This window comes from Hirundo rustica, chromosome 5, assembly GCF_015227805.2.
Source record: "Hirundo rustica isolate bHirRus1 chromosome 5, bHirRus1.pri.v3, whole genome shotgun sequence".
Classification (NCBI taxonomy): Eukaryota; Metazoa; Chordata; class Aves; order Passeriformes; family Hirundinidae; genus Hirundo; species Hirundo rustica.
The window spans coordinates 31,507,716-31,524,674 of NC_053454.1; the positions used below are offsets into that span (position 1 = coordinate 31,507,716).

The following is a 16,959-nucleotide window of genomic DNA, read 5'->3' on the forward strand; positions in this document are numbered from 1 at the left end:
CCATTTCTTTTCAGTGTTTCCAATAATTTTACAGCTCACACCAGTCCATTCTGCCAATCTTAAAGTTTTAAACTCTTTGAAAGTCCAAAGTTTTGGGTTGTGTGGACTCATTCCATATTAATTATATAAATTATTATTTAAATTACATAAATACAAATTATATAAATATTAACTGTTCATCCCATTTCTTCCAACAAAGAGAGTTCATAAAATTAATTGCACTCAGACAATATTATGGCATCAAGTCATCTGCAAAACAGCTAAATCCCAGGAAGCCCAGAAGAGAGGAGCAGCTCCTTTGTCCTTCTCCTTCTAGACTTTTGCTCTGTCCCCCGTAGGATGATACTGCTCCTCCCTCCTTCCCCAGTGACACTGAGTGACACGTGTAGTACGGCTTGTTCCTTACTCAACGTGTTGGGCACAAGGTCGAAACCAAAATGCTCATGCCTGAAGTTCTTAAATAGTGAACCATGAACAGAAAAATGGAATCACAGCACAGAAACATAGATGCTTCAGACATGTTATAGATGTTGTTTCCTTAAGAAGCACCTTTCCCTTTACAGCACTCGATCAACAGTAATCATTGAAAAAATGATGCTGTACTAGGGATGGGCAACACAGTAAACTTCAGGAAGGCTTCATCACCCAATAACATGCCAGAACAGATATTTATTTAGATCTCCTGTGATAATTAAAACCAATCTCCCAATCCCTGTACCTGACTTCAGGGACAAAAATAAGCAAAGAGGTTATTGGGAGACAAAATCTACCAGACAGTAAAGTGAGTGGAAATGGAGTGGAAGTACAAATATGAGCCTGACAAATGTATCTGGTACCTCAATGTGGAGCAGGGAATCACAGCAGAGTTGTGTGATGATAAGCTCAGGTCGGAGCACAGAAGAGTCATGTCAGGGCAATGCTGCACTTCAGATGATTCCACAGCTTCCTAGCACAGAAAGGCTTCCTATATCATACATGGAAATGTATGAAATTTCTGGTCCAGGGGTACAGTTTTGTGGACCTGGAAAGGATGTCTAGGTGTTCTATCATATCTTCAGTTCCACATGCCCAGATGTATATCTATTGTTTAGGCTGGTCTTTCTTCAAATTGCACTGATTCTTGATTTTTTTATATTCCAACTCACTTTAACTTTGCTTTAGTTCCTATCAGCTTCCCTTAAACTCTTGCATGCCCTGTCTATGCAGTCCTCTTCCTTCAGTATCATTGTTCCCCCACAAAAAAACTAGCAAAGAAAAATACGGAAACTAACTCAGTATTTGCTAACATCAAATTGTGATGGGAAAAGAGCATCAGAACATTAAAAAGTAACTGTAGAAAATGTAAATAAAAAACCAAACAAACAAACAAAACTCACCACAAATATAAAAACCCCAACAAACCAAACCAAACCAAACCAAAACCCATCACAATACCAAGGAAACTCCAAACTCCACTGCATAAGACATGAAAAAAATTCTTGTAGCATGCAACAATCCACAGTAATTCTTACACATCTCTACATATCTATAATGTGATTTACAACACAAAGACCACAGGAAAAACAATCAATTTACTACTCCAATAAATGCTTCACAATAAATATGTAGTATTTCATATCTGCTATAATTGCCCAGAGGCAAAGTAATGTTGCCTCTTATTTGAAGCAGAAATCCAATTTGAATGTATTTTAATGCAGATATTTCACTTAAAAAAAACCACCTAGCAATAATTTTTCAAAGAATCCTCCATGCATACAGGAAATTAGGCAGAGAATTAGAATTCACAGTTCTCCTACTATGAGGAGTGCCATTATGAATTATTTTAATTCCAAATTCCATTCCATGCTGGTTTTCAGCATCAGAGATTCATTTTTCATTACAGGAGAATAATAATTTTTCACAGAAAAACTTAAACTTACACTAGGAGCTTATACCAAATTGTTCCACTCCCCTCTGCTGGGAAAGCAGAGGAAATGAACTTACTAGGTGATCTCACTAGATCTGCGCTGCAAGGATTTTGAATTCTCCCAGCAAGAAGAAATGAGATGTCTTCTGCTCACAGCTCAGGTCACTTTCAAGAAGTCATGCTTCAGATTCAGACATTAGCCAAAGCACCAGCAGCAGTAGGAAACACTGCACTGCCAGTTTAATGGGAAACTGGTTTTTTTGCTTTACAGTTCTATTAAAATGATTACAGAGAAAGCTATTACAAGTTAAAATTTGAGTCCACTTGAGCAAGAAAAGAATATGTCTTTACTTTATGATTAACTAATTGATCTCCAGACTGTCACAGAACATATTAAGTGTTTCATCTGTACCTGAACAAGCCTGAAAATTTCTGGGATTGGGGATGGATCCTGTTTATACAAAGAAATCGGGCCAGACTAATACTGCTATTTCATGTATCAATAATGGCACTTGTCCCTACCAAAATTTCTACATCTCTAAGTAAGATTATGAGATCTATTGACTTTCAGGAAAACCAGAGATACTTACCATTAATCCAAATAACAACTAAAGCCCTGATGTTTATCCTCTGTTCCAACATGAACAGAGAAAGATTTAAAGTATAAGACGAGGCTATTCTTTAATGAAATTGAGATAGGTTTTTTTGGTTGATAGCTTTTCAAAAATAATTTTCCCCAGGGAGGTAGATTAGAAGGCAGAATAAATAAAGGTCATAAACTGCCTCTCATTCAGTGCAAGTCACCTATTGGTACCAGAAAGCCCAAGCAACATAACACTTAATAACACCAATACACTTCTATCTATGAGTCTAAAGGTCTCAATGAATTATTATTATATTGTTTTATACACTCATGCTGGTGTATAAACCCACAAAAAGATCAGACATTCCCTCATGTAGCTCTTAAACAGTCATAAGGACTTCATATAGCCACCATGAACTCCTGCATTCCCCACATACCTATCCCTGGTACTAACTTTTAGCCATCAGGAATTTATCAGAGTGACTGACAACTAATGCAAAATGTCATTAAAGGATATCTACTTTAGGTGAAAATATATTGCAGTAAGGTATTTTATCTGTTCGACAGCCACTCATGAAGGATGTCTGCAGTCATTGAGATCATTTATCCTTTCTGCAGGATCAGCTGAGTTTCCTTTGGCATATTGTTCTCACCTGGAATACCTCTGAGAAGAAAAACATGGAGCTCCAGAGGTTTACAGAGCACTGTTGACTGTCATTCCTGAAAAGTGGTAGCAGGAAAAAAACCCAAACAAACAAAAGGGAGGGAGAAAAAAAAAAGAAAAGATAAAAAAGAGCACATTTTTTGTGCATTTGAAAAAGCTGATGGCAACATTATTATGAGAAAATATTAAAGACTGTCGGATTGGCATTGCCAATACTCTTTAGCCTACTGTTCTAGGGTGACTTTATGATGAAATTTGTCCCTAAACCAGGACACTTACAAAGTTTGATTATCAGCAGACAAGTATTTTGGATGGTCTCCTGATGTTTCTTATATAGACAGTTTCAACATCTATTTTCCTACTGAAGCAATTCCTTTTTTTTCCTCCAGCAACTCTTTTCCAGCTGTCTTCATTCCTTCCCCATGAGGACAAAACCACACTTGAATGCCAAGAATCTTTCCCTTTTTTTCCCCCATTTTCTATTTTTTCTTTCTCAGTCCCTTATTTAAGTCTCTAGGTTTTTGACAGCATGTCTGAGGTTTGCTGTTATTTTAAACCAGCTGAGGATTAAACAGAGCATGAAAAGACATCAGCCCCCACCCATATCTGCAGTGTTGGCAAAAATCCCAGCACAGTGACGTGTCTTCCCTCTTATGCTTGATCCAAATCTCCCAAGGCACACAAGCTTTTCCTGTTGGCTCTCTGAACAGCCATGTCCTGCTGTCCCAGTGCATGAGACCTTCGGCACCATGCACCTGCAGTAACTCAAGCCCCTGTCACCAGGAGCACACTACAGGGCAGAGGGAGAGCAAAAACTCTCTTTCCCCAGATGTGCCTGCAACAGCAGTACCACCTCTCCTCTCCTGTTAAGTTTGGAGCATTTTCATCCCTGCTCTGAATTGTGATTCTTTAAAAATAAACAAACAAACTAAATCAACTCCACAACCTTTGAATGCAGCTTTGGGATTTCAGGTTTGTTGACTGCAGTCAGTTTAGCACTGCACACCCTGACTCCAGACACAGATAGGAGTATAAGTTTGTAGTGTGGAATTACATTTTTTTTCCTTAGTATTATTTACAAATAAAGCATAAAAAAGTAAAGACAAAAGTAATTTTCAGCAGCTTGATTCTTATCTTCCATAAATTTGATATTTAATTCCTAGGTTTCATGACCTCATTTATTTGCAGAGCCGCTCCTGCTGTCTACCTCCCAGTGCGGTGTAGGGCAATTATGGGTAGCACTCTGGAACATATTTTCAGCAATTATGGTAATGTAAATGATGAGGAAACAAGCTCATAAAGTTTGGCAACGACAGTGTTAGTACTCTACTCTCCTTTCTGATGCAGTGTGAAATCCTGCTTCTTACTATGGGAAAGTAATTAATTTTTGACTCCTGTTTCTCACACTAGTATTAAATTTAGCCATGAAATATGTTTGTTACCTGACACAAGTAACAAGAAATTATAAAAGGGAATAAGGAGAAATAGGAACAGGATAAAATTGTTTCTTTAATCACAGAGAGTTGGGTATTTGGCAAATAAAAATATATATTGGAGGGAGGGGGGTGGGGAGGATACTTGGGGGTATTTTCTGGATATTCTTCCTCAAGAGAAGTAGACCCTCTTTATCCTTCTCATCACAAAATTATTCACAGAAATTACAATAATGTAAGTGATAGTTCATTGGGAGCAATGAGTTAAAAGGGGAAGACTGGTGGGGATTGTAAACAAACTCAAGTGACCTTGCAGCTGGGAATGCAAAAAGTCTGAAGAGTAGAAATGTAGAAAAATGCCTATTTTATGCCTTCACAGCTTGCTGTTCCGTGTGCCTTGAGAACATCTGTGTATAGATCACACATGTGTTTGGTAACATGGAGGCACCCTAAGGGACAGGCTTGAGCTCCCTGCCTTGGTCCTGAGAAGATTAAAACCCAGTGGAGATCACAGCACAATGGTAAACCACGCTTGTGCAAACCCTTGTCGGACTGCTGGGAACAGCAGGATGGGATTTTCCAGCATGAGCTGGGCTTGGTGGTGTCTGCATCCACGTGTCCCTCTGCCAAGGCCTCTGGGTTTGTTTTCTTGGTTAGTACTGACACTTTGGTTAATTCCCCAAGGAAACTAGGTTTATACAACTGTGTAGGCATCTCCATGCCTCAGCTTCCCTTCTCCCAGCCCTTTAGTAAGCTTGTAAGTGGTTCACCCATTTTAAAGACATTCAGACAAGGGAGGGAAATTTTTTTGCTGTGTCACAACCTCCTAAGAGAGAAGTAGTTCCCAGGTCCATACATGTCCTGCAACCTCATCCATTCCTGTTTTATGCTAGCAAGGACAGAATAAGCCCATGGCTCGGCCATATTTTTTATGCCAAATCAGCGATCACAGAGTTTATTGTTATTACTGCTTTTTATTTAGTAATAAGAAAATTCATTCATTCATTCATTCATTCATTCATTCATTCATTCATTCCTGCTTTTCTACATTTTAAAACAAGTATTTTACACTCCAGGCTAACAAAAAAAACACCATTGAAAAAGCACTAATATGCTTTATCCCATTGTTTTGAGGGTTGTTATTCCACAACAAGACTTTGAGTGAGTCAATAATGCTCATACTATGTAGTTTTTTCTAGAATCCAGTCTGAATAGTCAGCAACTTTGGTGTAGACTCCTGGCTGCCTGGGGCGAGCGCACCCTTCGCCCCAGCTGGTGATGCCCACCAGATACCACACCTCCTCGTGCCTGCATGACAGTGGCCCTCCTGAATCTCCCTGTGTCACAGGAGAAAAAGAGAGAGCATGCAAGGAAGAGGCCTCATCAGTATTTCTATCACAAAGAAAGCCTTGAATAAAATGAGCATCATTCAATGTTACCACCAGCATAACAGCCTAGATTTCAATCACTTTCACTTATGACTAATTAAGAGAGGAATGAAGCAGGAGTTCTGATTGTTTAATAAATTTGTTTCTAAATATTCATTGCAAACAATTACTTCTTCCCATGAATGTTCAAAACTACTGGGTTTTATTATTCTCTTTTTATTACTATTATTAACTTACCTACATACAGTGATTTAAAACTCAATGAAAAAAACGATATATGTAAGTGAAAAAACCAGCCAATTTGGCAGAATTTTTTCTTATGATGGTGTGTTTCGTATCTCAGTTCTCTACGTGCCTTATCGTGCCCCGCTCAGGATAAAACACCTTTGTGTTTTCTTTTCCTATTCCTTTCTGAGCATAAGATTCCATAGAGAAGCTGTTATCAGTTGTTAGGGCAACAGCAAGTGTGTTATTTTTTAAAAGAGCATCTCCCTGTTCTGTTACACTGTATCAGATAAAGAAAGCTTAATTTGCATAGAGGAAAAATTTCTTCCCAGCTCCAAGTATTTTTATTCCTAACTAATCAAAGTAATAGCAACATTTCAGCATACAATTATTAAGTGTGAAATGTTTGCAGTGAAAACTGTATTTGGTAGAGAATTTAATATTAATAATCAGAATATTTTCGTATTGCAGAAATTAACTCAGAATATTTAAACTGGTGAAGGTGCACGAGTTTACTCTTGAGCAGAGAATTTGGCTCATGGAACTCACGGTATTGTGACATTTTCTACTCTAATTATGAACAGAACAATTTTTATTATTTGTTTTTAGCCTTCAATACCCCATGCATTTTAATAGCTAGCACCCTCCCTTCTGGCTGGTACACAATGGATGCTTTAAAATAAGATTTTATGTGTTTTCCATGGAGAAGCAAAAAAATTTTAAAAAATTTTAAAAAAAACCAAAACCATAGGAAATCTGTTCTTCTTGGAGAAATGCTTCAAGGTACTATACTTGTGCTCTCTGGATTTCTAAAAGTCTGAAGGAACACTGTTTTATCCCCTAAATGGATATCTAGATATCCACACTCAGAGTTTCATATCCACAGAACCTATCCCTAAAGATTTCAATGTTGCACAAGACATATTTTCCATATACCTTGGTTTTCAGTGCTTTTGACAATCGAAAGTGACAAGTTAATCAAGAGCTCTATTGATAATCATATTTTTCTAATAACAATTAAAATAATTGTAGTATTTGCCTATGTATTTGAACATATGGCTGGACTATATAACTACACACTACCATTTGTCATTACCTTACAAGCATCCCTTCCTCCTTCATCATAGCCAGCGCAGATCACTTTGTCACCTATTCTGTGCTTCCGGTACCTTGCCTGGCATTCCTCTTTTGACATGAAGGGAACAGGAGCCTTTTGAAGAATATCTTGTACCCTACCTATATAGAATGCAACATAAGCAGAAAAATGTTTTTCTAGGAAAATAGAGGTTAAAATTCAACTCTATAAATCCCCATACACTGATATTACAAAGCGGGAGGTCACTGCTTCTAGAGTGTTAATAGATGTCCATGACACTGATTTTCCTTTCTTTGTGTTAGCAAACAATGTGAATTGTCTTTTAATTAAAGTGCTTTTATGAGGCTATCTTCTTTCTCATGACTGGAACAGTTTCAAAATTCCCTTGCGTTGTGCAACAAAGCCTCATATGTGAATGGCTCTCAGGACATTAGCCCTTGCAGCATTGCTGTTAGCATTGCTCTGTAAACTATTAGTAACTATTATTTCCTAGTAGAGTGTTGCAATAAGTTTGGAATCTCCCAGTTGCCAAATTTGTGCTGCTCTCTATCCTAGTAGTTTTTAAGATGGTGAAATTTGTCATAGACTAAACAAGACTATTTAAAAGAAGCCTTTTCTCTAGTAATTAACAGAAGAAATTTGTCTATAGAGTAACTGCCTAAATTTGTAAGATTTCACATTGAACTATAACTTTCAGATAGGCATGTATATAAAAGGAAAGGTACTCTTTAAACAGGTGCATGCACATCTCTAGAAACATATAAAAATTACACATAAAAAATATAAATAAATAAATAGATGTAAAACCACAGCTTGATAATTAAGAGCTTTTTGGCCTACCTCCATATAAAATCAGAGGAGTTCAGATCTCATCTACTATCAAAACACAAATCATTGGCATGGTCTATAATCAGTCTTCAGAACAAGAAAAGCAAAATATTGCAATCACCAGTTTCTAAATTCATATGAATACAAGCACATAAAAAAACCTTATGGGTTAGGTGCAGACTGTAATGCAAAATAGTTCAGTGTTAAATTGATTGCTCTTTTTTTTCAGCTAGGAAAAAATTAAAAAATTGTGAAAACCCAGATATGTACGGGTGTTTTGCAGTAGATTAAGCTAGAATCTAAGGAAGGGTATTTGAGTGTTGTAGAAGATTTATTTAAGGTTGAATTCTCAGGTATTTCAAACTATTGAACCAATTTATAAAATTAATTATTGTATCACATCATGGAGCTATTTAAGGATAATTTCAAACATCTTTCATTTATGTTTTATGATGTCTTAATAAAAATCAATTCTAATAAAGAATTATATTAAAGTATGGTCTAGAAGGAATAGTGGTAGCTAAGAACAGAGCAGAATTTTCTTATTTTAGAGAAGGAGAGGGGGTTTTTGTCAAACACAATTATTTTGAAAATACAAAAATTCACTGTTTAAAAATATTTCTCTGTACCTTTTTCCTTTCTGTATCCCCATCCAGTTACCCAACAGTCAGAATAAAATATGTTAGTGTCTTCTTTTGATGGCAGGCAGATAGGTAGTTGAAGATCTAAAGTACAAGAGAAAATATTAGTTTGTCCAGCAGAGACAACTGCAACAGTAACATTTTGTGGGCATCTACACAACCCCTGACGACAGCCTCTTTGTTATGCTTTGTCCCGTACACTATGTACCACTCCCAGCACATAAATTAAAGCCACCCATTTTCTTTTTGAAGCCAACAAAATAGATTCTCCTCAAACCTCAGTAACTGCATATTAAAGGAAGCCAGCTCAGCTGTCATGCACTGCCACAGCAATGCCAGCCCTGTGTCTTCCTGCATGTTTTCACAATTCCTCTGCAATATGCTACATACCAGTAAAATTCATAGGCTTAGCAAGTTTCATTAAAGCAATGTCATATCCAATCTGTGCATATTTATACTGAGAGTGAACAATAATCTCTTCCACTTTGAAGAAGGGCGTATCCTCATTTATTTCTGATTGTCTTAAAATACCAGCATAAATACGCCAAATGTTGGGATTCTCTAGACTGAGGGAAAAAGAAAACAGTCAGTCTGTGACTAAGTAGCCTAATGTAGTATTACAGTAAGAAAAAACTCATATCCCATGAGAATGTCTAGGGTTCAGTAGGTATTTGTTGTCTGCTTTAGAATTTCACCTTCTTCAGATTCATTTAAATAATTTAGCATCGGCAGTACAATACTATGCTAAAAAGGAAGAAAGTGTGGAGTCCCTGTTGCATTAAGAAACAGAATGTCTACCTGAAAATATCGCCTTTTGGTTACATTAAAGCAGTTCATCTATTTCTTGTTCTCATTGCTATTCTCCTGAAAGGTAGATATCAATTTATCTTGCATGCTGGTTTAATCATTGGGCCTTACTTGTACATTTACATTTAGGCCTCACCTCGTGACACAGTGAGCAGCTGTGAGAATCCACTGGTTGCTGATGATGGAGCCCCCGCACAGGTGTCTCTGGCGAGACAACTTGGCGTGCAAGCTCACCTGCCACGGCCATTCACCAGGGGCAGAGTCTGTCCCACCAACGATCCTAATCGTTCTTGCAGAATGCTGCATACACACTACAGAAATAATTTAAAACTGAGCTTAAAGACAACTTGCCTTCACCAATGAAAAATGAAGATGAGACTACTGCTGATCGCTGAATAGGCAGCACCTATTACAAAGAAGGTGTTACCTGGCACATTTTTCATGATTTATGATCATAAAGTCTATTAAAACCAAATTCACAATGCTGTTCTGGTGTTTACTATGTGAAGACCTGACTGACTTCACTTTTCCATAACATTCTAACTTTACAAGATCACCCACTGGGACAATACAACCACTTTTAAAAAATATGGTTTAGCCTCCTACACCGAAATCAGGGAAGCACTGTCTATTTTTCATGACAGAAGTTTTACTTACCAGTACTGGCTCTTTTTTTGCATAATCTTAGTGAGTATCCAGAGATGCTTCCTGGCCCATATACTATTTTCACTGGAGATCCATTTGAGGACATTCTTAGGTGACACTTGCACTTTCTGCCAATGAATTAATGCAAACATTTAGTCTGTATGTTTTTCATCGAACAACACATACATTACTCCCTCACCACATCTCTGGGATGATTATTTTAGCAATATATGAACATTTTAAAAAATATATCTCACCCTTCTTCTTTGCATGAACCTTGGAGGAGAGAATAGGAAAAAAATTGGCAGCGGATCATGTCTGTGCAAACCTGCTGACAGGCTCTGTGTCCTTTAGTATAAGTGATATTAAGTTCATCTCCCAAAAAATCCATATGCGTGTAAGTGCGAGAATTGCAGGCTGTAAGAATGATTGCATTCAAAGCATCAGAAAGTTATTAAGTAGATTAATTCAATATTTGTATTTTTACTGTAGTTTATTGCTTACCAGGTAAAGATCTTCTGCAATTTAGGAGGCCAAAGCCTGATACAGCATTTTCTTTTGACACGAGTGCCTCTGGAATTCCACTCATTGATGTCTTCAGAAGGCAAAGATTTCTAAAATGAAGTATTTTTCACAATAACTAAACCTATTTCACATCCTAAAAATAATTGTTTAGGTACCGGTAAAAGAAGGTACTTTCCTAAGTACACTCTTTTGTCCCAAGTCTCAATCTGTAGAAGTATTCCATATGAAAATGTACGCGCTAAGTTCACTAGCTCGCACTAAATTGAGGCAAACTTTGTAGTGCTGTGAAATCCCATACAGCTGTACTACTAGAGATGGTACAGTATTTATACGTATATAGAAGAGGTGACTTCAGATGATGCATGCCATCTCAGTTTTGCTTCTCCCTGAAATCCCTTTGAAACTTTATTCTTCTGATTTGTGTTGATTTTTAACTATTCTCACTACTAAGTATGAAAGAAGAAAGCCAAATAGAAGTATTTTTAAAGCCCTTAAATTAATTGAAAATTTTTTTCAAGCAAATGAGTTTGCCCTGCCAGGAAACCAAATGGCTCTTTTGATACTGTCATAAAATTCAGCTTTAAGTCTCCAAAACAATCTGGAGGCTCACTGTACTTTTGACATGTATAATTCTTTTCAGAATAAGAACCAGATACACAACCACAATACAAAAGCCCTGTTCACATTGGGAAACAGTTGAAATGCCCACAGGAAATCATAAATTTATTAACAAAACCCATAAAAAGCTATGCTTTACTGAAAATAGCCTTTCAACATAAATTTACATATATATAAGAAATTAGTGTTAAAAAAAGATCCCATGCTTTTAAAAACCAAAATTTAAATAATCTACATAGATAATATCATTTAACTGTCATATTCACCTTTGAGATTCTATTTGCCATTTCCTGGTAAAAAATGTGAAGAACAAGCACATTGGAAAATATGTACATGTAGTTTGGCATACAGAAATATCAGGAGTGAAAAAAGTTGTAACATTAATTCCTGAAAATTCTTGATCTTCAAAAATATCCATCTGACAATCTGTGTAAAACAAGAACAAAATATCAAAATTCCAAAAACTTTTCTATGTCATCAGAATATTGGGATTTATAGGTTATTAATTTCTATCTTTATTCCCATTTTCCTTCTGTAATTGATAAGCTGGAAAGAAAACACAACATTTTTAACCAAAAACTATTTCTCAAGAATATTTGAATATGTAAAGTCATGGGGAGCACTACAGAGATAAGATTCATATAGAGGAAAAGAGAAATTACATTACAATAGAGATTTGCTAATCTAATAATCTTTAAATAAAGATTTAAGTTAATTTTCAATGGGTGTATCAGGTTCATGGGAAGACTAGGAAAAAAATAAAGTGATGATCTTCTTAACACTTCTTTTACTATCTGAAAAGTAGGTAGAGTAAACAGGAGTGCTGCCCTCTGACATGACCAAGATAACACAACAGAGAATGGATATGGAGGTTACAGGAAATATTAGCATGTTTAAAAAGAGATTAATGAGTATCCTTCTCCAAAGGTACACTTGAAGCCCCAGCTAGAATCCTGATGCAAGAATTTAAAAAGAAAAAAAGGAAGCATCAGCATGGAGGATGTTTCTTGAACCTATCAAGCTGCAGAGATAGTAAAAATAGTGAGATTATCCAAAAGACAGGATTTCGTGGCAGTAGAGAACTTGAGCTGTTGAGAAAGTACAGCAACCACATCAATACTGCCCAGTGTGTTATAGAAACATATTGGGAACATCTTACTACAGAAAGGGAAACTAAGAAGAGACAGAGCTTACTGTGAATCCTGTTAATTTGATGAGGTTTTCAATATAGGACAAACAATATAGGACAGCAACACTGGGCAGTAATTACAAAACAAGAACAGTATAAAAATATAATCAGAAATGCAGAAAATTAGTCAAACAACTCTCGTAATTAAAATTTCCTATGTTAAGGTGAAATAGCATTCAGAAGAATTAATAGTTTCAAAGGGAATTATATTTAAAGCAAAAATGTGAATCTGAAACTTCAGGAAAGCTAACCTATGAATTCAAGCATCAAGTTTAGTGATCATTTTCTCAATATTCAATGATCTCCAGGAGGATACTTTGCAAAGGGCAGAAAACAGACAAATTGTTAAGCGTGCATAAGAACATGCATAGCATGCATGTGTGTGCATAAGAATAAGGTCAGAGAGGCAAAGGCAAAAAATGAAAGGCCATATAGAAAGGAATAGATTAAATAAAGTCAGAAAAAATCCTCGAAACAAATATTGAAATAAACCCATTTCAGATATTGACAAAACAACATTTAAAAAGACATTACTGAGGCTTTATGACTACATTCTGCAAATCTCTGTCAGGGCAGGTATAGATGACCTGTCTGGGATTAGGACAAGGTGACCTTAGATGACCTCTTGATCCACTAGTGCTAGTCTAGGCCTCTATGATCACACAATTTATTCTTCTTTCTCTTGCCTGCTCTTGTCTCTTTCACAAGACACAGAAAGCAGGGAAAGACAGGCAGGACCAAGACTGATTTTCACATGTTTTACCTCAGCTAACAACCATGCCACATGCAGCCACTTAGTCTCTCCCCCATCAGTAAAACCAGGGAGAGAATCAGAAGGGTAAAAGCCAGAGAATCTGTGGTTTCAGATAAAGACTGTTTTATAGGAAAAGTCCATGTTGGGCACCACAAAGGACTTTGGACCTTGGCTGGATGCCAGGTGCCCGGCAACTCGCTCTATCATTCCCCTTTCCCAGGTGCACAGGTGAGGGAAAACGAGATGGAAAAGGACTCGTAGATTGAAATAAAGCAGCTTACTAAAGCAAAAGCAAAAGTCTGCACACACACAGGCAAAAAGGAAAAACCCAATAATTTTATTTTCTGCTTCCCCTCAGCAGGCGATATCCAACCACTTCCTGGGAAGCACACATAGTGGTTGCTCCAGAAGACAAACACTGTAAATTATAAATGCCTGCCCTTCCTGCTCATCTCCTTAGATTTCATAGCTGAGTTGACACTGTATGATATGGAATGTCCCTGTGGGTAATTTGGGTCAGCTGACCCAGATGTATTATCTCACAGGATCTTGCCCACTCCCAGACTGTTAATGGGAGGAATGTTGGGGAGAGAGTGCTGATGCTGTGCCAGCACTGCCCAGCAGTAAAAAAGCACTGATTTTAGAAATAAATATATTGATGAGATTACACAGGAAAACTAGATAATCTGTGAGGTAAAGTAAGGTTATATGAAAGCAGAATATCATCATCACTGAAAAGGGAAAATATCACACAGTAAGACAAAGTGGAGATAGAATTAAAAAGAAAAAGGGAAAAAATGAAAAAGTGAAAGATGTTTCAATTGAGAAAAAGAAGGTTTGATACACACTGTTTGATTTTAGATTCTTGAGAATTTTTGTCTGAGTAATGATTGCAGGAACAAGCACAGACTTTTTGCTTTCATCACAAATCACCCACAAAATGCATAATATATCCTTTCTCATTAGCCAGTTGTATTAGAAAGTGGCAGATCTTCATTAAAAATTTTGAAGTGCATACACAGTATACAAACAGAATGTAGAAAGCTTTATATTTCCCCTGATCTTTGAATCTGATGGGCTTTTATCTTTCATTTTTGTATCCATGATATAAAGATTTAAACATACAATTTCATCGAGCTAATCTTATGAAAGAATTCTTTAGATCTTTAAAGAAGGGAACTCTTTATGTAAGATAAATGATAACATGAAAAAAAAATTAAAAATATATGAACTTCCTTTGTCCCTGAGTATACTAACTATATTTTAAGAATAAGATTATATTAAAATTATTCTACATAATGAGACATTTCTACATGTCAGTGATAGATTGCACTTCAGGACATATGACCCTTAAAACTAAACAGAATCAGAAACTTTTCAATAGTTACCTAATTCAGAAAGCTGGCATGGCTTTAGAGAGAATCCAGACACAACTTCATCAAGCACCTTTATGTTGGTTGGAGTTCCTACACTGGTATGTTTCAAAAAGCATTTTTTACTGAATGACAAAGTAAAGAAAGTGGTAAGAAAACAGTTCTTCCTTGGACCAAACCATCTTCCCGAACCCACAATTCCTACCATTGTGCGTGGTCTGGCCATGGGCCAGAACAATCTCCAGCCTCCAGAAAAGACTTCAAATGATGAACAGAGCTAGCTGAACAGTGTTTAACTTTCCTAGTTAAGCAGATTAAGAGCTCAAAAATAGGTTTAATTAAAGTGAAATAATTTCTCTGGATGCTCTGACGATGCTATTTCCAGAACAATAAGCAGAGCGAGATTGAACAGAGCAAAACACAGCACAGCTATCAATATAATTTGCATTTCAGTATCTTCAGAGGATTTTAGGGGGTTTTTAGGGCTGTAATAATCAAGTTTGTTTTTCTCAACAATGGACAAATGAGAGCAAATTTCCTATTGATATTTTCCCACCAGAAAGTGTGAACAAACATTGCAAGGAGGAATAAATTGAATATTCTTAAGTAAATTCTTGCACCTTAGAGTGATCTGAGATTTAATCTACTTAGGCACAGGGCTGTCCTGGGGAATGAATCCAACCTGTATTTACCAAAAGCTTGTATTGTGAAGTGTTTCAGAGACACATGTAAAAAAATGACAACGGTTGTCATTGGTACATCGTTTTTGACACTCTTGATAGCTGTCAGCCATAGTAATATCAAAAATATTCCCTTCCATATCCAGTCCTACATGGACATCTGGGCTGCAAGCTGTGAAGAAAGAGAGATCAAGTTCTGAAAATGCACTTCTATTCTTCTCCTCATCCTGTACCCCAAATTGCCCAAAAGATAGCAGTTTGTATAACACAGCCCTCATAATCTAGATGCCACATCCCAAGCTCACTTCAGTTACATCATACTTTATACATAGATCTAGCACCAAATCAGAAATGTAAGTTTAGTGTAGTACCTCATGGCAAGGGGAAAAACTGGCAGACTTTGACAGTTCCTCTGCCTACGTGAGAGAGGGGCTCTAACCATTGTGGGTCACTGAGACCAGGATGACATTCAGCAAAGCAAGAACTCAGAAACCATATTAAAATATATATTCCCAGTTCATAGAGGAGTTTAAATGGCAAATTCTGTCCTCATAAGCAACAGACATTTCACACTTGAGTCAGAATATTACATTTACAGTCCACAGAGAGAGGATTGCAGCTGTGGGGTTTGAGATGGTCATTTCACAGAACAAAAGCCAATTATTTGAGACATTTTTAAACATGTATGGATAGATTTTCATTTTACTCTGATTCTAGAGTAATTCCAGTGATATTAATTAGTCTAAATAGCATAAAGAATAACATCCCATTAAAATCTCTTTTTCTATTCCAAGATACTCAGAAATACAAACATGAAGGATTATTGGCAGGAAAGAACTTTTAAGGGGCCTGACTGATCTGAAGGGCAGGTGGCAATCAAAAGCAAGCACAAGCTATTGATAATAGCTACAGTGGAGAAATTGCATAAAAGCCCACATAGTCTTGCCATGTTGAGATGCTATACCAATACAAATAAAGAAGTAGCCTGACATCCGTAAGACACTCTTTGTCTTCAAAGGCAGGAAGCAAATAACTATACTTTTCCTTATTCTGTTTTTATAAAGTAACATGCTATGCTCAAAGTTAATCTTCTTTTAGTGACATCATTATGACAGTGCAAATTTAAAACATACATAAAATAAGACATTTAATAGGCTTTTAATATGCCTGGTGATAACTTGCAGGTATGGCCTGCTGACATTAAGTCTTCATGTAAAGCACATACACCCTAAAAGATGCAGCTTCTAAAAAAATATTACACAGGATCACAAAAGTATGTACACCAGTATTACGCAGGATCACTTTGTGATGATGCACTCTTGCCTTGCTGAGCATATAAAGCGGAGTCACACATGCCATATGAGCTATTTTCTGGAGTGGAATTGTAGTAGTAAATTAATCTTTAGAACAGGAGCCAGCAGTTAAAACATAGGCTGCCATCTGCTTCCAGCAAATGAAACAGTGGCTCCAGGAGCATGATTTCCCTGTTACCTCTGGGAGCCTGGGTGGTGGATAGGTGGGCCTGAAGAGTAAAACCAGTGGAGTTTTGTCACTTGTGTTTGAAAGTGGTCTGGCAAAGAACACACAAATCACTACTTAGCTGC

General features: G+C 36.8%; 1 protein-coding gene across 1 annotated transcript in view; it reads right to left on the minus strand.

The window, feature by feature from the left end:
• LOC120753014 (coagulation factor XI-like) overlaps positions 1-16,959 on the minus strand; it is a 58,437-nt gene that overhangs the window by 38,026 nt on the left and 3,452 nt on the right. The window contains exons 4-13 of the mRNA XM_040064867.1: positions 15,368-15,527; positions 14,691-14,800; positions 11,626-11,785; positions 10,721-10,830; positions 10,474-10,633; positions 10,229-10,344; positions 9,708-9,882; positions 9,155-9,330; positions 8,753-8,848; positions 7,296-7,435 (exon numbers count right to left, since the gene is read on the minus strand). Of these exons, the coding sequence (XP_039920801.1) occupies positions 7,296-7,435; positions 8,753-8,848; positions 9,155-9,330; positions 9,708-9,882; positions 10,229-10,344; positions 10,474-10,633; positions 10,721-10,830; positions 11,626-11,785; positions 14,691-14,800; positions 15,368-15,527 (1,403 nt within the window). The remainder of the gene's footprint in view (positions 1-7,295; positions 7,436-8,752; positions 8,849-9,154; positions 9,331-9,707; positions 9,883-10,228; positions 10,345-10,473; positions 10,634-10,720; positions 10,831-11,625; positions 11,786-14,690; positions 14,801-15,367; positions 15,528-16,959) is intronic.